Genomic DNA, 24,388 nt, shown 5'->3' on the forward strand with positions numbered 1-24,388 from the left:
CCTCGATTCACAATCTCGGGTCGGGGGCGTGACAAGAACCAAGTCTATAGTAGCTATAGTTTGCAAGGTTTTCAACGTATAACAACTCTCAAGTCTCCCAATACTATTCTTCATCTCCTTTTATCATATCTAATCTTTTCCATCAACCCGGCTTCTAATGTACCAAGCAAGGGTTTAAATCCTATGGGATAGAGGTGTCCCAATATCTCCATGGAACAAGATACCCTGCTATCCCGTCCCATCCTGATAGTCGTCACGATCATCAGTCCCGATAGATATCCACCATGCCTCTCTCCTTCTTTCCTTTCTCTTTCTTTCTTTCTTTCTTTTTCTTTCTTTTTTTCTCTCCTTCCTTTTCTTTCTTTTTCTTCTACCTTCTTTTCTTTCCTTTCCTTTTTCTTTCTTTTTCTTATCCCTTCCTTTCTTTCTTTTTTTCCATTTTCCTCTTTCTCTTTCCTTTCTTCCTTCTGTCCTTCCTTTTTTCTTCTTCTTCTTCCCTTTCATTTTTTTCCTTTCTTCATCTTTCTTTCTTTCTTCCTCTTTCTTCTTCTCTCCCCACATGGATGGATTTCGAAGTCCCAACCCTGTCTCAATCCTATTTTGTCAAAAGAACAGGATGGGACGATTGGAAAACCCTCCATCCCATCGAGATGTGAAACCTTGGTACCAAGTACCATAAAAATTATAGCATATGCACACCGCAAATGCAAGCATGCTACAATTTTTCAGACTAAATTTCTATATATTTATTTTCATTAAAATATTAATATAAATATAAAATTCATTAAAAAATATTGGTCAAAAAAAATAAAACTCACCATGTTGTAGGGTGTTGTCCACCCTATAACATCTCTAAAATTCAAATAAAAGAAAATTCAAATAGATTTCCTCATTTTGATTTTTGTCAACTTTGGCCAAAAGTAAAAGACTCAAGGGCCCTACCTAAATGGAGTACCCTCCCTTGCAGATTTGCTAGCAACCCCTCTTTGGTGACATTAAAAAAAAAAAAAAAAAACCTTCTCCCCTTCTTCATCTCTCTCTCCTATCTCCTCTCTTTTTCTCTCTCTAATGAATCAAAAGGGGCCTTGAGAGCTCCTCTCGAGATGCTTAAATGCATCAAAGTATCCGAATGCCCCCATATACCCCATTTTTGATTAAAAAAATCAAGCATGTTTTGGTGGAGACACCTTCAAACCGATAATTCTTGCTTCGGTGCCGGACAGCATCAACCTAATTCAATCAGGACAAGGGACACCCCATTTTGGCAATGTTTTAGCAACTCAGGCCCTATCCAATCCTATCAAAGCCATATGATGTTGGTGGTACCATCCCATTCCACTAGTTTTTAAAACGTTTACATATGCATTTATGCATGCATGGATGTACATATGCTTTCATGCATGCATGTATATGTTTTCATGCACATATGTATGCCTGCCTGAATGTATATATGTATCATGTATGTATACATGTGTGTATGCATTCATGCATGTCTATATGCAAGCATTCATACATGTGCTTGAATGTATGTACATATGCATGTGTGTATCAAGATAGGGTCTCTTGAGATGTCCACGACAAAAATGGAATTTCAATGATGACCAATTGTTGCAGCATAAAGAACAAAAGATGTAGATACACCTTATAACCAACCTAGTTCTAGAACACTCGGATATTAATGGTTACAAGCGTCAAAACACTGAAGACGCTAGCTGATTTGTTGCAATGAGATGGTGCTATGTCCTCCCACCAAGATGCTAGCAGTTTGGACATGTCTGAATCATACCATTGAGATTCTTTGAGTACATGCCATCTTGAAAGGGATTTAACAAATATATTGGATCAACCGGTACTTGCCACCTTGGAGGAGTTCAATTATACTTGCCAAATATCTAGGCCATATCCAAAAGCTTTTCCTCCTTTTGGGCACAGCATCCCTTTTGCCAGGCCAATCAACCCATAAATTATCTTACTAACATTTGCTGCACTCAAATACCCAAGACTACATGGACAGAAGATTTTCCTACCCACTCTGTGATCTCTGCTTTTCATGATTCCATTGGATGTCTATATACTAAAGTGATATATTAGCCTACTTTCAGTAAAAAGTGAAAAAGAAAAAGTAATGCTACATGAAGCCGAAATGTTGTCTCAATTCATCTAACACTTCCAACTCCCTTACCAGAAATCCACAATAGAGCAAAGCTCAACCATTCAGATGGATTCTACATCTTGTGTCACATAATCCCAACAAATCAAGTTTCTGAATTTGCACCTAATAAACAAATGTTGACAGATGTTGACAGATATTGTCATTTTTGACATGCATTGTGGGTTATGAAGGCCTACCAAAGCTTTACATCCTAGCAGGATGGGGGGTGTCCCAGTCGTTTTATCCCATGCTTGTGGGAAAACAGGACTGAGACTTCGAAACCCATTCACACAGGAAGAGAAGAAAAAATAGGAAAGAAACAAAGGAAAGAAAGGTGAAGAAATTGATAAGGTGAAAGAAAAGAAGAAGAAGAAAAATGAAAGAAAGGAAAGGAGAAGAGAGAGAGGAAGGAAAGGAAGAAAAGAAAGAGAAAGAAGAAGAAAAAGGAAAAAATAAAGAAAGGAAGGGACAAGAAAAGAAAGAAAAAGGAAAGGAAAAAAAGGAAGATAGAAGAAAAAGAAAGAAAAGAAGGAAAGAAAGGAAAAAAAAAAAAAAATAATAAGGGGAGAGAGACGGAGGATTTTTACCAAGTTGCATGACTGGAACCGCCATTGGGACCGACAGGACAGCAGACTACATAGCATTCAGTTCCACATAGAAAATGGGCCACCTCCATTTCATGGGATTTAAAACCTTATATAAACCTGTTCTTGAAAGCAATGTCAGCAAAACCATCCCGAACCACCCGTTTGGGGTGTAGCAAACTATACCCTTAACGGACCATGATGGTTCCAAACTCTGAATCAAGAAACCAACCAAAAGAGAAAGAAAGAGAAAAAGAGGAATAGAGAGCAGGGGAGGGAGGGAGAGAAAGAGAGAAGCCGGTAGCAGTCAGAATAGGGGAGAGGGAGGGGGAGAGAGGGTTCCTATGGTTCACCAAACTGGACCAAACTGCCAAATTGGCCTGTACCGAGCTAAACCGGCATGGAATCAGGTCGGTTTGGCCTTTATTTTCAACATCGGATCTAAAATGGTGTGAACCAGCCCAAATCGCCTGATTTGGAACAGTACAGGGCCAAATCGCCTGATTCAGCCCGATTCGTGGGTTTAAGGGAATGGAGACAAGTCTCTCTTCCTCTTCTCTTTTGGAAAGAAAAAAAACCTCCCCCTACTCCACAGTCCGAAAAAAGCAAACAAGGAGAAACCACCAATTAGAAGTATGCATGCTTCTCTTCCACCTCCCTTTCTCCCCTACCGCTTTCTTTTTTTTTTTTGAAACTTTAAAATTCATAGAAATTAAAAAAATAAGAAAAGATCATGTCAAAATTTTTGATTTTAGTATGATTTTATTATATATTATAGATCTAAGCATAATCTACACAATGATACTAAAATCATTAATTTTTATTCATCATATAATTTTTAAAAAAATATATTTTCGGAATAAAAATTATTTAAAAAATAAAATTCAAAAATTAACTATAAAATTAAAGTATTGTTTAGAGTTTGCAAGCTACTTTAGCCATAAATTTGTTTCTGTTTATCAAAAAATTTGATGCATCATGCGCATAGTGGCCTAGCCTAATTTGAACGAAATTAAAAAATAAGTAGCATTTTATGCATGCTAGCTGCCTTAGAAAAATATATATTTAGCATCCATGATAGGATTCTACATGGATCTAAAGTCAAATTAATTTTTCTTAATTTTTGAATTTTATAATATTTTTAATTTAAAAATAAAAATATAAAATTAATTCAAAAAATATAAAAAGTTTGGATGACGAAATTTTACTATTTTTACATACTTACTGAATTGATGTACTTATTCAATTTTCAGGAATGGATCCATCAAGAAAGGACATAGAGTATGATATTGGTTGAGACTATGGGCAAATGCTCTCAAGTTAGTATCATTGAAAATATAACTAGTGCAACACAGAGTTCAAAAAAGGATGGATAACTAGATTAAAAAGCACTTGGCTTGCAGTTATCTTAATATAGCTATATGCCAGCAATGCCTACAAGAGGTCTGTTAACTGCTGAAGCACTTCACTAATTTGAAAGCAACGAAGGAGAGGACTTCAAAGAAGCAGGCGGAAGTGGACCATTGAGCCATAGAGCCACCTTTCTATCACTCTAGGGAGTCAGAAGAAGCATCTATCCCGAAAGACGAGAAGGCACAGATCCAAGCTACCATTCTAGCAAGCTTGAATGATCAATGGCAACTTGAGGAGATAGTTAGGCATAGGGCTCCATTTGGACAATCAACTTATGAGTCGAGGTCAGACTCTATGAGCACTACAACAAAGTTAGAGTTTAGGAGGACCTCCTTAATTAGAGAGTTTGTCAATAGAGACATAAGCTGTATTGCACTTCTATTGGAAGCGTTTAGCAGGAGGAAAAAATCCTCTAAAGAGATTCCACTAAGAGACACCATCCATGACTTGGATCCATACACCTCCAGCAAGGATTCCAAGCAACGAAGAGTTGTCAGTATGCTGAAGAAGGACAAGAAGAAAGATATATGGCAAGCTATTGGATCCTGATTTCACTTTAGCCACATCCTATCGCGCATGCAGTTGGCAGCATATATTATTATTGTGTCATTGCATCCATACATGCTATCGATCTAAGTATAGATCCTCTAGGATTGAACATCTATGGTGAGCTTCTTGATAATAATGAGGAGCTATAGAAATGGATTGCATCATATCAGACCAAGTAGCTGATGTATGGACTGATGGTGATGTGTGATGATTGGACTGGTCCTACCAGACAGAGCATAATCAACTTTCTGACATATTATGATGAGAAAATATTTTTTCAGAAGTCCATTGATGTTTTAGATCAGGTGCACGACATTATGTACATCATCAAATTAATGGAGGAGATGATTGATCAAGTAGGAGAGAAAAATACCATACACGTTATCACCGACAATGGGCCACAGTATAAGGTCGCAACAGAGATCCTGATGGAGCAATGATTATCGATATTTGGATCCTATCTGCTACAAATTATGTCAACTTTATATTGATGGATATTTGAAAGCTTAGTAGGGTGCAGAAGACAATGGACTCGGACTATTACTAGATTTATCTACAACCACACATAGGTTCTATCATTGATACGGAGGTATATAGAAAGAGATATTAAGACCAAATGACATGGTTCGCTATGAATCATATAGCACTTGATAGCTTTGTTGACAAAAAAAAGTACATCTACGTCAGAAATTTGTTAGTCCCAAGTGACAAGAGGTAGATATATCAGGACAAGCATTGAGGGGAGTAACATGGAGAACTTACTGATGAGACCGACATTCTACCAATGGACTGAAAAGATAGCGAAGGTTATCAAGTCTTTATATAAGGTGCTCCAGAGTTCAAACCATGGACGGCGAAAGATACCTTCAGATGGGCTTCTTATATTACATGATGGAGAGGACAAAGGATCAGATCAATGTGTCAAATCCGAAACATGCCAATGAGTACATCTGAATCATTTAGTGGCGGTGTGACTATCAGATAGGTTGCATCTAGCAAGTAAGCAGCAAATCAAGAATACTTTGAAAATTTGATTGCTTTTTTATTTGTACAATATACTTAACTAATTCTAAAATCTCTTTGCAACTTACTATCTAAACCCGAGATTCTAGTAGTCCATACTTGGGATAGGCATGGATAAGGAGCTTCTAACCATCCTATGTACAAGATGGAACCCATCTAGAAATTATAGCTATGTGCCTGAAAGAAGTTAGGTTAAGTGTTTTTGTTAAATTAGCTATGTCTTCAACAAATAACATATTATAACAAACATATTTTTTACAGACGAAAACATTTAAGGTGGGCACCGAAACCTTTGGAGCTAGTGCAACAGTCATCAACAAAAAAAAAAAAGATGAATCCAAGTAGATTATATATCAACGACGATAACTCTTATTTGACATTAGGTAGCTAGTAATAAGTCTAATATGATACAATCTTATTTTTAATTTTGTTCAATCTTAAGGCTTTGTGCAGTCGAATGGTGAGTTCATTTTGGATTGGTGGTAAGAAATTTGAAGTAATTTGCTATCCGAATCCTCTCCTAGATGGTCTTCTCGAGTGACCGTGAGTGCAATTGGTCGATCTTTGCCCTTATCCACAGCAAGCAAAGAAATCATCTAACACAGAAATACCTCAATGACCTTATATATGTTCTCTACAATCTGAGATTGAGGCTCAAATACATTCAGGAGGTGAGATGAAGTACTCAAAACCGACTATAGATTGCCTTGTTAATGATGATAAAGATCCGATGATCAGATGGCTTTTGGGCCAGTAATAAGAGCTGGAGCTTAATGGGCCAGTTGATCAACCATAACATCCATGTAACATGGGCACGCAAAGCGAGGCACAATGAGAGGGTAGGCAACTGCTTAGCATAGAGACAGAAAAAGAAAAGACAGTTGTAGTCCCAAGAGGTGGAGCAGTTAGTTAATTTAGTTCACTAAGATTCAGAGATCAAATAGATGGTGATAATAGTTCTTCTCATGATATTCCATACCGATCTGAACCGATCGATACATCCCGTATCGTACCATACCGACGAAAAATTGATTTGGTTCAAATCGATTTTTTGAAAAATGACTTAAACCAAACTGAACCGATCAGTTTAGTACGATATCGGCCCAAACCGCCTGATACTGCATGGTTTGGTCCGGTACGGCATCCGTTCGGTACGGTATGGCTTGATTTTTTTTACCATTGGATGGGATTTTTTTTTTGATTTTTTTAGTGTCAATATAGGTCGGTACAGTACACTATGGTACGATACTGTATCGTACCAACCGACAACCGACACAAGGTTCGGTATCAGTATTTAAAACCTTGGTTCTTCTGATGGTTATGGATCTAGTGGTCAGGAAGGGAATGAAAGATAAGAGACTAGTGTTTATGAGATGCAGTTGCAAGGTGGTTCTCCATTCATTGGTCAATCCCAGTTTACACATGCCATATAGGATAGAGACGATGGTGTACGACCTGGTAGAGCCGGTAAGCATACAATTACATACAAACCATGGGTTCCTCGAGGTTGTTCAGTGCAGTTGCAAATGATCTTGCATGTAGAGTAAGATCCATGGATGTATCAGGTTCATTATTGTATTTCAGATCCTCTTACCTATAGCCACAGACAGCTTATGATTCATACGGATATAGGTATGGTGCATCCGAGGCATCATCTTCTAACGCCAACTATCCCACATAGCCCAGAGCATCTTACAAATCGGATTTTGCTGCCGTATTCGGATGGGCCCTTCCATAGTCGTACTATCAGTCCAAGGATACCTCTCAGATAAGTGCAGAAGATTACAGTGCTACTTGATTAGAAAGATGGCTAGATGTTCCTCTTGAATATGTAAACGATCCGAATATTTATAAACAATATCGACGCTTGATGAGATTCTAAATCTCAATATGTATTGACTATTTATTTTTTATATTTTTTAAGTGATTTGAGCATTTTAGGGTTCAATAATATTTAGTCCTTATAAGGCTATCCCTAGGCTATATATTGAAACTTGTAATGTTGTCCTCTGATATAACATCATGTGAGATTCAAATCCATATTACACATGATTAAGGGTGTACCAGAGCGATACAAACATTAAATTACATCAACAAGCATCTATTTGGGCTTAAAATCTTTCCAAAAATCCTGAAAATTTGATTAGATATCTTAAAAATCAAAAAAAATAAAAAAAATGCAAAGAGATTAAAAACCCTGAATCGGTCACCAACTGATATCAATATGGTACCGATTCAGCGAACCTTGCTCTCTCCTCATGCATTAGAACATGGACTTCCACCCCTTTTTTATATATTATTGAATTTTTTAAGTAAAGCCCATAGCCACTACCAACTTCATTTATTATTTTTCTTTTTTAAAATCTTTAAGCAAAGTCAATAATGGTTGCTGGCTTCACTTCAAAAAAAATCAAAAATATATATGTGGGTGAAAGCCCCTATTTCATTTCAAAACAAGGGCTCTACCCTTGTTCCGATGCACAGAGGAGCAAGGGCTTACAAAGTCCTCTGTCCCCTCCCTCACTCCTATTCTGGCCATCGCTAGTCACCATCTCTCTCCCTCTCTATCTGTGCCTTCCTCCATCTCTCTCTCTCTCGGCCCCCCTTCTCCCTCTCCCCACCAACACAAAAGTCAATTTTAGTAGTGCCTTTCTTGCTTGAAAGAGTGGTCTGAAATCTCCCATTTCACATACACCCATTGACTTTCATGGAGATTCAGCACTAAATATATTGCATTTCATCTGAGTTTATTTTATTTCTTTTCGATACTTGATTTGGTTCCTTTCCATCATAAACCTTGGATATATTTTTCAATATTCATGAGATTGTTCCATAAAACTTCATTCAATTTTTCGTAAATTTTTGGTGATGATCCATAAATAACTTTTATCTATTTCAATTAGATTGGCAACTGTTGTGACTCATTATCGTTCGTTTCACAAGTGCCTTCAAAACTTTGCACTATTTCGTCTAGTTATGTTTTGTTTGATTTTTGGTACTTTGTTATGAATTATGGATTCCTGCAAATGGATCTCTGTTTTTCCTTTTCAAATATATCTTCTGTTCTTATGGCTTGATAACCTAATTGAATTAAGATCTCAATCCCCTTAACCTGTAAATTCATTAATAATTGTTTCTTTTATGCTTTAGAACCGTCCTTGCATCCACCTAACCCTTGTGCAAGTGATCCTTAGACCTGAGACCATCATAGAATTTTGTACACATGAATCCATATTTTGATTCATATCCAAATATGACATTAAGACATATACAAGATATTCTGGATATGGTGGAGTGTGTATGAAGGTTGTGAGTCGATCAATAAGGAATCGATCACTCCTAGTAAGAGGAGATGGCATGCTATGCATTCTCATCTCTAAATGACCTAGAAAGTCTTTGGTTAAAACAGAATGAAGATTAAAAAAAAATTCTAATGCTTCATTATTGGAGTCATCTCTGATTGATAGAGAATTGATGTGAATATATGTTTGAGTTTGACGTAATTCCATACTCATGAACATATTCAGGATACGGGATGATCGAAGGATTGAATTGCACAATAACTTGCCACTGAAGGGTATCTTTGATATGTCCACCAAATTTCACATCTTCTAGATAGTCATAATATGTTGCTAGACGTCAATATTGACTTGTAAGTTTGATCAAATTAAAGAGTTTAATTCGATCGTCAATTAGAAAGAGTTCTAATTACTGAACTCGGATTAGCACGGTTTGGACCTTAATCGATTAGAAGGATTCTGATCAAATTAGATCAACTTACATCTGGATCTATCACTGGCTAAATGTGAAACCCAACGAGTCACACACATAAGGAAATTGACTAAGAATCCACTTGATATGGTTGATTAGAATTTTGGAATCAATCGGATTTTCGGTAAGCATGCTAGCATGTGTTGAAACCTTAGCTCCTTGAATCAGATTTGATTCGATTCGAATCTTGCTTCTAGATCAAACCAAATTGAGCCATGGGCTAATTTGGGTTTGAATCTGGGTGTGGTAGCCATTGGATGGTGCCATACAGCTTTGTGGGGTGCCAAAACCAAGAGTCCTAACCAGGTAGGACTCTTGGCGCACAAGGATTGTTGGGAGCACATGCTTTGGCATGAGGAGAAAGAAAGAGTCCTTCTACTTTGGTATTAAGACCCATATGGCAGCCCATATAACCCTCCACTCTTTGACACACATCTCAAAGGTTGAGATGGATTTTTTCTGGACTTATTTTGGCATGGAGAATTTTTGGAATAAAGGCTGCACGCGCACGAGGAATGAAATCACGCGACTCATCACATGAAGAGTCCTGCTATGGGGCAGAAGGTGGCAATCCATATCTGATATACCTGCCATTTGAATCCTTATTCAAATAAGGATAAACGTGGTATGTTTTCAGAATTATCTGAAATGGAAAGGATGCCTAAAACACCTCTTGATCTCTACGCGCATGAGGAAGAGAAGTCACGCAAATTTTTGCATGAAGAGTCCTTTTGCCATGGGGCAGAAGGAGGCATCCCTTGCTGATAAGACTCCTATCTGAATTCAAACTCAGAGGAGAACATATCTGGTATTTTTTCAGAATTTTCTAAGAAAGGAATGAATGTCAGAAATGCCCCTTGTTTGTGCGTGCGCACGGTGAAGGGAGAAGGGTCACGTTGCTTCAGAGAAGAGTCTTTCTGTTTGAAGCATGGAATGCCATACCAGGCCGAACCACCCAGTATAGGACATACCGAATCAGACCGATGGCCAGCCGATCTGGTTTGGGCTTTTTTTTGGGAAAATCCTCCGAACCGCACCGAATCAGGTGGTTCGGCATGATTTGCAGCCATACCACCCAAAATCAAACAGTATGGCTCGGTTCGGCACGGATCGACATTGAATCGAACCGTACCGACAGAGCACATGGAGGGTGGGGGGGTGGGGGTGCTATGGTGGAACCTGGACTGTCAATTAGTGGCAGCCAGGCTTCCTTTTCTCATTGAAAGCCGAGAGGTGCTCTCAAGCTTTCGTATCGATCGAAAGCTTTCAAAAAAATTAGAAAAAAGAGAAAAAATTCCATCAAATTGCAGCACTTCTTCGAAGAGATGATGATTTTCGATCGGGAGTAAGATAATATATTATTTTTTTAATAAATATTTTATTTTTATGTTTTTGTGGCTAAAAAAAGATAAGAACGACGAAGAAAATAAAGAAAAATCATGCCAAAATTTTGTGAATTTGGTATGATTTGATCATATGTGATAGATCTTTGAAAAATATACATGATGACACTAAAATCATTGATTTTCATTAATTATATTTTATAAATATATAATTTATTTATAAAAAAATTATTAAAAAATAAATTCAAAAAATATAAAATCAGAGATTCAAAATCATGTTTAGAATGATTCAAGCTACTTGAATCTAACCTCAAATTTTTTTGAAATTAAAAAATATTTTTATAATTATTTAAATAATAAAAAATATAATCAAATAAAAAATATATAAAATTAGTAACTATATTTTAGCTAATTCAAAAATATTATTTGAAGCATATAATATTTTTTTTTAAATTATGAGTTTTAAAATTATTATTAAATTTTTTTTGAATTTATATATAATATTTTTTTAATAATTATTAAACAATCGTGTTTTGTTATACTTGCAGAAATGAGTAAGAAGAAAAATTCAGAGTGTAACATTGGTTGGGATCATGACGAGATATTCTCGACTCGGCATCATTAGAAATGCAAAAGGTACAATACAGAGTTCGAGGGGTGACTAGATTGAAGCAGCACCTGACTAATGGTTATCCTGATGTGTCCATGTATCGGAAATACCCACAAGAGAACCGACAGTTGATGAAGAAGTACTTTGCTGATTCAAAAATAGCGAAGGACAGAGGACGGAGGTGGACCATCGAGCTACAGAGCCACCTTCCTATCACTCTAGAGAGTCAGAGAAGGCTTCCACCCCAGATGATGAGAAGGCACAGATTGAAACTGCTATTCAGACGAGCTTGGATGATCAATATCGACAGGAGGAGATGGCCAGATATAAAGAGTGATTTGGACCATCATGCTATGAATCGGTGTCTGGATCAGCGACCAATAGGGGAGAATCCGAGTTCAGGACTACCTCATTCAGAGAGCCGGTAGAGGGAGCAAATACAGTATTTCATCTTTGTTGGGAGCTTTTGGCAGTAAGAGATCTTTCAGAGATATTCCAGCAGGAGCAACCATCCATGATTTGGATCCACATGCTTTTTCCAACAAGGATTCAAAGCAGCAAAGGATTGACACTATAGTGAAAAAAGATAAAAATAAGGATATGTGGTGAGTTATTGGATCATAGTTTCATTTCAGCCATATTCCAGCAAATGCAACAGGCAATCCTTACCATCGATCTATCATTTCAACCATAAAGGCTACCGGCCAGGATGTAGATCTGTCAGGACCTAAGGACATCTATGGTCAGCTTCTTGACAGCAACAAAAAGGATCTACAGAGATGGATTGCTTCTTCCAAGAATAAATTACCTACATACGGATTGACAGTGATGTGTGATGGTTGGATCGGTCCTATTAGATAGAGCATCATTAATTTTTTGACATACTATGATGGAAAAATATTTTTTCACAAATCAATTGATGCTTCAAATAAGATGCACGATGCCGCATGTATCCTTAGTCTAATGGAGGAGGTGATGATTCAGTGGGTGAGCAGTATATCGTGCAAGTCATCACAGATAATGGATCACAATATAAGACTGCCGGAGAGTTGCTGATGGAGCGGCAACCGCAGATATACTGGACCCCATGTGCTGCACATTGCATTGATCTTATATTGATGGATATTGGGAAGACTGTAAGATACAGCAGGTAGTGGAGATTGCCCAGACTATTACTAGATTCATCTACAATCATACATGGGTCCTTTCATTGATGCGAACGTATATTGGAGGGAAGATCTTGAGATCGGGTGTCATACGATTTGCTACCAACTACATAGTACTTGATAGTCTTCTTCAGAAAAAAACAACCTTCGTCAGATGTTTGTCAGTGCCGAGTGGCAGGAGAGCAGATATGCAAGGGCCAGCACTGATGGAAGTCATGTGAAGAAATTGATGACGAGTCAGTCATTCTGGCAGTGGGCTAAGAAGATAGTGAAGACTATTAAGTCATTATACGAGGTGCTTCGCACCGTGGATAATGAAAAATACCTCCAAATAGGCTTCTTATATTATATGATGGAGAGGGCAAAAAAATAAATTAGTGACAATGATCCGAAGCATGCTCAGAAATTCATTAACATCATTGAGTGTCGTTGGGACAATCAGATGGGTAGAGATTTGCATCTAGCTGGTAAGCACAGATTCAAGAATACTTTAAAATATTTTTTTTCTTATACTTGTTAAAGTGGACTTAATCAATTATGAAATTTATCTGCAGCTTATTATTTGAATCCGAGATTCCAATATACCATTTCTGGGATAGATATGGATAACAAGCTTCTTACTGCTCTTCGTAATGTGATATATAAGATGATGCCTAATCCAGAAATCGCATCATTATATTTGCAAGAGGTATGCTAGTTTAAAACAGATGTGATTATTCAACTGAATTCGACTATACTCAATGATATATTTATAAATTTAATAAATATATTATTTACAGATGAAACAGTTTAGAAAGGGATCAAACAGCTTTGAAATCCCATCAGCTGTCGTAAGTAAACAGAAGATGGATCCAAATAAATTACATATCAATAATGAGCAACATAGATTGACATCATATGCCCAATAATATCATAAAATTTGATATGTAATTTGCTTTAACAGCTGAATGGTGGATTCATTTTGGATTGTCCGTAAAATATTTGAGAGATGTGGCTGTCTATATTCTTTCTCAAACGATCTCTGTTAGTGGCTGTGAGCGCAATTGGTCGACTTTCGTCCTTATCCACAGCAAATGGAAAAATCGTCTGACACAAAAGTGCCTCAATGATCTTATATATGTTCACTATAATCTAAAGTCGAGGCTAAAATACATTCAGAAGAAAGTACAACTAAAGTATACTGATCTGACTTAGATGATTATGCTGACGAGGATGACAATCCGATCATCAGATGGCTTGCAGATTAGCAACAGGAGCCAGAGCTTGATGAGCCGGAGTCCCTTCCATGACCAACCAGTATGGTAGCTAAGGATATCAGGGTGGATCCAGGGATATGAATAGAAAAACATATTCCACATAAGATTCTAGCTGATCAATCATAGCCTGAGGAGATACAGAGGACTCATTCATCACATGACTCAATATTCGATACATCCTCACAGAAGTTTGAGCGAGAAATATTTAGACGAGATTGGTCGGCAACAAGACATCCATCCTCCCAATCACAGAAAACTCAATCACAGAGGGGCATAAGGGGATAAAAAAAAAGACAGTTGTACGTATACCTTTCGAGAGTACAGAAGCTATCTGACTCAGATTCGGAGATCAGAGAGAGTGATGATGGTACTAATAGTAGTAGTCATGGATCTGATAACCAGAGAGAAATTGAAGGACAGAAGATCATTGCTTATAAGACACAGCCACAGGGTGATATTCGATTCACCAATGAGTCCCAGTTTACACTGCCACATAAGATAAGGATCATTGTGGACGAGTCGGTAGAGATCGTGGAGAGCCAATTTCATATAGACGACGGGCTCTTAAAGGTCGTCCAGCACACAATGTAGCTGCAAACAATCTTGCACGTGGAGTAGGATTCATGGATGTATTTGGATCATCTTCGCATTATGGATCCTATTATCCGCAGCCACCTTATGATCTATATGGATATGGTGCATCCAAGGAATCATCTTCCAGTGGTTATTATTCTATGCAGCCTAGAGCATCTTATGGATCAGATTTTGCTACCGACATATTTAGATGGACTCCGCCACAGTCATACCATCATCCCGAGAATACTTCTCAGAGTCAGAGTTTGCATGAGGAATCTGAGATATCTTATAATCTAAAGAGAATACCTTATGAGATGAATATTCAAAAGTACAGTGCTTCTTGGTTTGGGGGATAGACTGATGTTCCTCCAAACTATATCAATGATCCAAATATCTACGAGCGTCACAGACACTCGACGAGAAATTAGATGTGGAGCAGATTTTGAGATTAGTATATCATTCTTTGTGCTTTGTACTTTAAAAATTTAGATACATTTTAATGCATATTTATATATTTTTTTTTAATTTTAGGATGATAGAATTGTAATATAATGTAAATAAATATATATTTGAAATTTTGGATCAAGATTTTCTGTACCGCTACCGAACTTAAAAATTGAACCCAAATATGTCAATAATATGCAATATAATATAATTTTGGGGTTATAATTATGAATTAACAACTTGAAGATCTAAAAAAAATGAAACAAAACAGCAAAAAAATTTTGTATCGATACTGAATTGATATGTTGGAGCGTACCGTGTGTCGGCATGGTACGATACCAAAACCATACCGTACCGATCCAATGCCAGTACGAGTATCGATACAGCGATCCTTGGTTTTAAGGCTCTCCCATTCTGACGTGCAACCAAACAGAGGGGCACGAGGAAGAGATGCGACTCTTCCCCACGCACCCTTATCTCTCCTATAAATGATCCACGGCACTAGGTTTCAGATTCATTCCAATCCATTCCAAAATCTCTTCCCGAGTCCCCTCCTAGTCTAAGACAAGACTTTCCTTTCTCCCTAGTCTTAGGATAATGCTTTTTAAATTTGAGAAAAGCCTTATTCTAGTCCAGACAAGGGTAAAGAAGGTTCTAAAGGAGAGGTTTAGAAGTTCAAAAGAGAGTCTTCGAAAAAGTGAAGTCAGGTTCTTGAAGGAATCTGACCGGTGTGAGGCTATTCGAGTTTCAGAGGTTAGAACTTTTGAAGCAAGGTTCAAAAAGAAGTGCTATCCTTGGATCGATTCCTGTATAGATCACTATTGGAAGGCAAGCACTTGTGTGCTTTGTGGAAGTAATTCTTCATTAAATCAGAATTTAAAAAGTATGCTTCCTAATACTTCTTATAGATCTATGCTTTGATTGTTATTGTCAAGGATTCCTGGGTTCTAGAGTTTCGGTGCACCTAGGTGTTTGAATGAAAAATTTTAAACACTTGAGCCTTCTGCTGCACCACCGAAACCCAACATATATTACCATAATATTGGGTGCGGTCACCCACCCTTTTGCACAAAGTAAAATGCACTTTGAAAATATCTCTGAAATGCACTACTATGAAAATCTTAAAATCCACTATCCAGAATTTATAGTTTATATCAAAGTGACCCTAAATATCCTTGCATCAAGATCAATTAGTACCATAAGTTCTAGGTTCATAATATAGATTCCCCAAACCCTTCAATCATAAGATCCAACTTGATCATATCATTCACATAGTTAAAAAAACCATGTAAAAAGTCTAGATTCTATGATTCATTTGACTTTTTGATTTTTAAAATGAATTATCATCTTCCCAAGGCATTCGATTTGTGGAGCATGACCAGTGCTCTAGAATAGCATCTACTAGTTGGTTCTTGGTTCCATTTCTTGATAAATAAGACAACATCTTAAATCTGAAAAAAGAGGATAATATACATGTTAGGTTCTTATATATACAAATATTAGTATTGTAATATAATATTTATTAGCACTAATGTTATTAATACTATTAATTAGATTATATCATTCTAATTATATAGTTAAAAATGTTACAGACCATATTGTATTATATATTTATATATATGATATTATATTATATTATTTTGAATTTTTGATGGTCATTATCACAATACTATATGGTATTAATATTATATTAGATTATGACTAAAAATAGCAATACTTTTAGTTAGTATTAGAAATGTTAATAATATCTTAATATACTATATTATATGCTGCCAAGTCTACTTTATTCTTTTGAGATTATCTAGACTTATCCAATTAAAGGAATCAAAATCAATCATTCTGGACAATTCCCTATGATGGGAAAGCCATTCCTAATTTCCTTGGTTTCCAGCCCTCCCTATGTCTCTCTAGGCCTCTCTCTGCCCCACCTCTCCCTCCCTCTCCTTTTCTCTCTCCCTCTCTCTTTTCCTCTCTCTCATTCTCTTTCTCTCCATCTCTCATCAGATTTCTCAAACCGAGGGGCGAAACTGTGCCGATCCACCCTGATATGGTTCACAATGCCCTGAATCAGGTGGTTCCGGATGGCATGGCCTTCCTTGGAAGCATCAAACAAGTATAAAAATGAATGGTTCTACTAATATGAGACCATGTTTCACTATGATATTGATATCAAAATCTATTGATTTGCAATCATACATGTTTTAACTTGTGTAGATCACCATCAACAAAGTAAATTCTCAATTTAAATGTCCTATCATATATTTGTTAGATGTGTGCCCTAGATGCCAGATCGGCTGACACATTCCTGTACAAATCCAAGGGCAAATTTATAATTTTGACTATAAATGAATAAAAGGGTTATTCTTCTATCACATTGTGTACATTGTGTCTGTCATACATTCTTTGAGTTAGTAGGAATGTAAATTCATATTTTCAAGAGTTGAAAATTTAAGGCATGAATTTACATAACTAACTCATAAACAGCTCCTGACCATAGGATCATCACGAGGATGGTGATCGATCTGGAAGGTTGGTGTACGATCGCTTCCTTAGGGTAGATGTGTTTTGAGTCTACGGTGTGGAGACACCGGAGTGAGAGTACAGGTATTCGTTGAGAACGAGAGTACTGAGCGTGACCACTTCTAGCAGTCATAAGTCTACCTTCTCGTCGATGACTAGCTCGATGCTGCAGTTGAGTATCTAGTTCTTTGACCTGACGTGCATCAACAGTTCACCTTGAGTGTGTTATAGTTTGACTACACCATAACTCGATCTCCTAGCCATTCGGAACCCTGAGGTGTATGTTGGCTGTGGCATATTCATTGTAGGAACTAGATCGTACCAAGATGGGATCTATCAACCACGGTAGATGAGAGTAGTCCTATGATGATCGAAAGATCGAGTCCTTAAGCCCATGGCCATGGCAGAGTGAAATAATAGAAAAGAGTTTTCCATTAAGGTTTCACATCGGACTCGGATCGATCGATTGATTCATATGACTGATGTTGGGTTTGACAAATTCACCTTAACCCTAATTCAGTCGGGACTCATGATAGAGGAACTCAATCACACAGGTAACTGTACCGAGAGGTTTGTCTTCAGTTCTAATGGGTTGCCACCACATACTGCTAGGTGTCACTGGTGGATTTTGGGAGCAATTAGAATGATATTGATGATCGATCATTCTAATTGTCTGAATCAGAAGAGTTCTGATCCATCGAAAGGAGTTTCGATGATGTCGATGATGAGATTACGACATGTCTGATTATCATACGAAATTGAACCTAACTGGGTCACACAAATAAAGGTTAGGGTCTGGATGTCATCAATTGGGCTAACTCAATTGATTTGGATTAGATCCAATTAGGTTCAAAGAAATCGTGCTAGCACACGATTGAGCCTAACTTTCTCTTCGTGTAATCTTTTCTGTATCTACTGAGCCAAATATGATTTGACTCATCCAGAGAACCTTAGGAAGGTTTCTCTCAGTCTAAATGAAGCTTTTCCTGCTCAGAAAATACTTGTCTTAATTCATGAGATGAATTTAAGACAACACCTGCTATTTTCTAGCACCTGCCAATTTCATTTTAGGACATCTGTCAAAAGTTGACATATGGATCTTAAACTGAAGAGGGCTCATTGGAGGATTTTTGTGGAGTGTCCACATGCTAAAATCCAATTGAATTGGGTGCCATAATCAGATTATGGTATGAGCCCAATTGGATTAAAGTGGACACCCCAAATGGATAAGAACCAAAGAGTCCTGATAAATATGGACTTTTTGGCGCCACCTTGATTGAGCTTTATCCAATGTTGGTGCCAACTTAGGAGAGAGGGTGGAGTTTTTATCTGATGTGATCAAATGACATCACTCCACCAATCAAAATTTTTTCAGAATTTATTAAAATTTTCTGATTGGTTGAATGATGTGGCACTGCGCAGCATACAGGGTCTATATAAACCCTGCTGCGCCTAGGGTTTCGTGGAAGAAATTGTTTTATGCACAAAACCCAATACCTGCCGCCCCCTCCCCTCTTCTCCACATCCTCCTTGATCTCCTTCCTCCCCTCTTCACGTCCAAAGAGTTGGACGTCCATCTGGCAAAGATCCAAGGCGTGGTGATGCCTGGAATAGAAGGCTGCAGGACATCTTCGACAGGCTACTGCTCCAACTTCAGAAGGAGTTCTGAAGCACTTTCAAATCAGATAAAGATCTGATTTTTGGAGCATAGATTTGCGAGGAGAATACATTCCAAATCCTGCCTGAGTGGATACCGGTAGAGGCCAGGCGCTTGTGTGGCTACATTAGAACCTCGGGCTGTGCTGAGATCATCTGCAGGGTAATCAGATTACCCTTGAGATACTTCTTCTTTCATCATAGATTTAGATTTAATTTTAAATTTTAAATATCAGATAATAAAATTAGATTTAGAGAATTAGATCTGAAATATGTAGGATAATTTTTTTAAAATTATTCTACCCCAGATTTGATGAAATCTGGAAGATCCTACGCGGAGAAAATATTTCTCCCCCAAGTGGTATCAGAGCCAGGTTGTTGGCTCTATTTCAGATCTATTTTAGATCAGATTTTAATTTTAATTTATCTGATATTAAAAGATTTCAGATGTCACATCAGATATGATAGGATCTGAAATCAAAATATTTAAAATTAAATCTAAGAAGATCTAACATGCATAAGATGCATGACTAGACTAGGATTAGTTGAATCCATGAATAGTCTTAAGTTTTATATTTTAATGAGATTAAAATATGAATTAAATATAATTTATTCTCTGTTTTTCTGATGTTATAATTATTATAATCAGATCAAAAAATAGAAAATAAAATTTTAATTATTTCATAAAATTGATCTGCAGCATGCCTAGACTAGTTGTAGAATTGTTCTAGTAACTTGTCTAGAATAAATTTAATTTTGAATAGTTCAATTTAAATCTTATTTTTCAGATATTACATGTGATGTATCAGATCTGAAAGCATGTTAATTAGATTGATTTTTGATACATGAGATGTATGCAAAGCATGTATTAGTTAGATCTTAAATTGTATATGTGATATGTTAATTTAGATCTAATTAGTTTTGTAGTTAAATTTATATTTCTGATTAAGGTGTTCCTCATGGCCATCCGATCATAAGAACAAAGTAGGATTTTAAGACCCTCTCTTCCCATTCAATGGGGTGTTCATATGACGTGTAAGGGTGCCGCACGTTCATCCTTAATCAGAAATCAAAATTTACTTTTCTGCAAAACCCTAGATCCTGAAACCCTAGGATTTATTTTACGTGCTTTGTTTATGAACCCAAACTTAATTAATGAATTAAGCTTATGAAATTAAGTTAGGTCTAAAATTGAGAATTTCAGATCTAAGATATTTTCATAAAATTGGGTTCGGACTTGGATAGCTCAATTAGGTCTAGCGGTTGATCAAACCGAATTAAGAGTTGGTTAGGTGGGATCATGAAAGCTAATAATTGACCAGCCTAATAGGATTAAGTCTAGGTCAAGGTCGAATCACATTTAGATGTGACTCGATCAAGTTAAGACCTAATTTGGCTCAGTGGTTAGAGCCTGGATTGTAGGCTAATCCAATTAGTTCTGGTTCGACAATTTGATGTCTAAGGTAAGTTGGGCAGATGCGACCGACTGATTTTTAATTGGGAGCTACTCGACTTGAATGCATTCTTGTCGAGTTAATGGCATATCCCTCCCACCGGTCTCACTTACCTGGTCATAAGTGTCGACTCAGTTCTGATTAGAGGTGGCTAATAATTCGAGCTAACCCATACCACTAGGTTAGTCATAATTGTTATGACTATGTCAAGTCAAGTTTAATGAGATCTAAATAAATCTTCCTAAGAAAATATTAAGTCTAGGTCTTCCACCATTGTAGATGTGCGGGTCCTTCCCGGGGTTGATTGTTCTCGACTGGTTACGGTGGCTCAGTTGCACCGGGAAGATGCAACCATGTCCATTAGGCATTGGATGCTATGGATTAGAGGATGGGTTGGGCTCAATATTCCGGATACGGTGAGGGACCCAATCAGGAATCTAGTTCGTGCAAATGGTGGGTTTGACTTAACTAAGAATTGGAGCAATATCCTGGACACGGTGAGCTTCATGAATTAGAGACCAAATTTTGGGTGCACCATGATTAGAGAATCATTGGACAAGAGTTGTCCACTCATCGGTTGACCCATCACCAATAACTGTTAGGTGAGGTGGTGAGCCAGTCGGTGAGACCGCACCACCCACTAAAAATCACTGATTTCGGAGATTTTTACATCTCTACCAAGGGAGTGTAGAGATTTGAGAAAATAGTGGGAGCCTAATTTGTTTAAAAATAAAAATCCTAAACAAATTGGTTGAGTCTGATTACAAAATCTAACTAGAAACTTTTGACTCTTTACAGGAAACATGTCTGCCTCAAACCCCCTGACCAAAATTCTAGACACCCATAGACTGACTGGACCCAATTTCAAAGATTGATTAAGGAACTACAGAATTATTCTGGATTTCAAAAAATTGACTCATATCTTAGACCAGGACCCACCTGCCATATCAATACGTCCGACTACTGAACAGAGAGCGTCTCTGAAAAAGTGGACGGATGATGATAACAAAGAAAGGTACTACATGTTGGGTGCAATGTCTGATGACTTGCAGCGCCAACATGAGAACATTTTGACTACCCCCAAATGCTGGCTCACCTGCAAGAGTTATTTGGTGAACAGAGTCGTGCGGCCAAGTATCAAGTCCGTCAAAGACTTTTTAAGGCCAAGATGCGTGATGGGCAGTCAGTCCAAGATCATTGTTTGACAATGATCAAGGATCTTGAGGAGCTTGAGAAGCTCGGTATCATCTTAGATAAAGATTTTCAGATTGATGTGATTCTTCAATCCTTGTCCGATGCATATGGTCAGTTCATCATGAACTTCCATATGCATAAGATGCAGTGAACCTTGGCCGAGTTAATGAACATGCTGGTTACGGCTGAGCTTTCAATAAAGGGTTCAAAAGGCTCAGTTCTTACTGTGGAGCGAACTTCTAAGAGAAAGTCTTTTGGAAAGAAAAAGAGGTCTGCGAAGAAGCAGAAGGTGGATGGAAAGAAGAAGAAGCAGAACTGTCCTCAGTACCTGACCATCCTAAAGAATAAGAAGGATGGTCTTTCTGTAGGTATGCTCATTTTAGAATCTAATCTTACAGTTTCTTCTGCATCCAGTTGGGTGCTTGACTCTGGTTCTAGTGCTCATTTGTGTACTTCTATGCAGGGTCTTGAGGATAGCAGGAGGCTGAGGGATGGGAAGATGATCCTACGCATCGGGAACGGAGCAAGAGTTGCCGCCGTGGCCATGGGAACCTACCCTCTGCGATTACCGTTAGGATTAGATTTAATTTTAAGAGACTGTTATTATGTGCCTGCAGCAAACAGAAATTTGATTTCTGTTTCATGTTTAGCACAAGAAGGCTATGTGATTAGCTTTCATAAGGACCATTGCAATATTTTTTATGAAAATAATAAAGTTGCAGATGGTTTTCTTATTAACGGTCTCTATCAGCTACATATTGCTGTATCTGTATTTAATATTGAGCAAAATGTGAATGCCAAAGGAATTAAAAGGCCTAGAGATAGTCTAAATGATAAGTATCTGTGGCACCTAAGGCTAGGTCATATAGCGGAAGACAGGATTAACAAATTGGAGAAATTCGAGCTATTGAGTCCGTTGACTTCCGAGTCATATCTAGTTTGTGAATCATGCCTTCAAGGCAAAATGACCAAGCTTCCTTTTGTGGGACATGGGGAAAGGGCCACAGACCTACTTACCCTAGTACATATGGATGTGTGCGGCCCATTTGATATGCCGGCTAGAGACAACTATATCTACTTCATTACCTTTACCGATGATATGTCTAGGTACGGGTATGTGTTTCTAATGAAACACAAGTCTGAAGCTTTTGAAAGGTTCAAAGAATTCAAACATGAGGTAGAAAAATAAATAAGAAAGCCCATTAAGGTTTTTCGATCAGATCGAGGAGGTGAATACCTTAGTCGGGAGTTCCTAGACTATCTTAAGGACAATGGCATAGTCTATCAATGGACTCCACCTGAAACGTCTCAACTCAACGGGGTTTCAGAACAGAGAAATCGGACCCTATTAGATATGGTCCGTTCCATGATGAGCTTCACGGACCTCCCCGAATTTCTTTGGAGATATTGTCTCATGACAGCAATTTATGTATTGAATAGGGTTCCCTCTAAAACCGTTCCTACCACACCATATGAGATATGGCATGGTAAGAAGCCAAGTCTGAATCATCTCAGAATTTGGGGTTGTCCAGCTCATGTCAAGAGACAGCAGGCGGACAAGTTAGAGTTCAGGTCTTTTAGAGCTCGATTCATAGGATATCCTAAAGAGTCATTAGAATACTATTTCTATATTCCGGAAGACCACAATGTGATTGTGAGTCGAAATGATATTTTTCTTGAAAAACAGTTTATTCAAGATGGTGGCATCGGAAGAATAATTAAGCTCAAGGAGAATGTCTCCCAAGAGCAACGAGCTAAAGAACCTGAGGAACCTAATCAATCAGAACCAGTCCCAACACAACCTCTTCCACCTCGTAGATCGACTAGGATTTCCCGTCCTCCTGAAAGGTACTTAGGTACCATACAAGAGGAAGTAGAAGAAATATTCTTCACGAAAAATAGGGCTCATGGTGATGACCCCAAGACCTATGACGAGGCAATATTAGATATCGACTCCGAGAAATGGTTAGAGGCAATGAGATCAGAAATTGACTCGATGCACTCAAACCAAGTCTGGACCTTGGTAGATCCACCTAAAGGTATTGTACCTATTGGGTGTAAATGGATATTCAAGAGAAAGATAGGTACAGATGGGAATGTGGAGACATTCAAGGCTAGGCTCGTAGTGAAAGGTTATAGTCAGCGCGAAGTCATTGACTATCAGGATACCTTCTCGCCCGTAGCCATGCTAAGATCCATCCGCACATTGCATGCTGTTGCAGCCTATTTCGATTATAAAATTTGGCAGATGGACATGAAAATGACGTTCTTAAATGGATATCTTGAGGAAGATATCTATATGGAACAGCCGCTTGGTTTCACATCCAGTGATGATGATCATAGGATCTGCAAGCTATAAAGATCCATTTATGGACTTAAGCAAGCATCTCGAAGTTGGAATACTCGTTTCAATGATGTCATCAAAATGTTTGGTTTCATCAAGAACGAGGAGGAACCATGTGTGTCTTCCTCGTATTGTACGTAGATGACATCCTTCTAATTGGGAATGACATTCCCATGTTGACCTCAGTCAAAGTATGGTTGTCTAAGGAGTTCTCTATGAAAGATCTAGGAGAGGCATCCTTTATACTGGATATTAAGGTCTATAGAGATAGACCAAATAGGATGCTCGGACTTTCACAGAAGATGTATATAGAGGAGGTGCTAAAATAGTTTA

The 24,388-nt window shown here is 37.7% G+C and overlaps 1 protein-coding gene across 6 annotated transcripts in view; it reads right to left on the reverse strand.

Moving 5' to 3' along the window:
• LOC105032498 (CSC1-like protein At4g02900) overlaps positions 1 to 24,388 on the reverse strand; it is a 120,055-nt gene that overhangs the window by 40,404 nt on the left and 55,263 nt on the right. Inside the window, exon 1 of one of the 6 annotated variants that reach the window (XM_073261191.1) lies at positions 2,740 to 3,049. The exons of the other annotated variants lie outside the window; for them this stretch is intronic. Within the exon in view, the coding sequence (XP_073117292.1) occupies positions 2,740 to 2,828 (89 nt within the window). The 5' untranslated portion in view covers positions 2,829 to 3,049. Of the gene's footprint in view, positions 1 to 2,739; positions 3,050 to 24,388 lie in introns of those variants that run through there. 6 annotated transcript variants of the gene reach the window in all.

This window comes from Elaeis guineensis, chromosome 7, assembly GCF_000442705.2.
Source record: "Elaeis guineensis isolate ETL-2024a chromosome 7, EG11, whole genome shotgun sequence".
Classification (NCBI taxonomy): Eukaryota; Viridiplantae; Streptophyta; class Magnoliopsida; order Arecales; family Arecaceae; genus Elaeis; species Elaeis guineensis.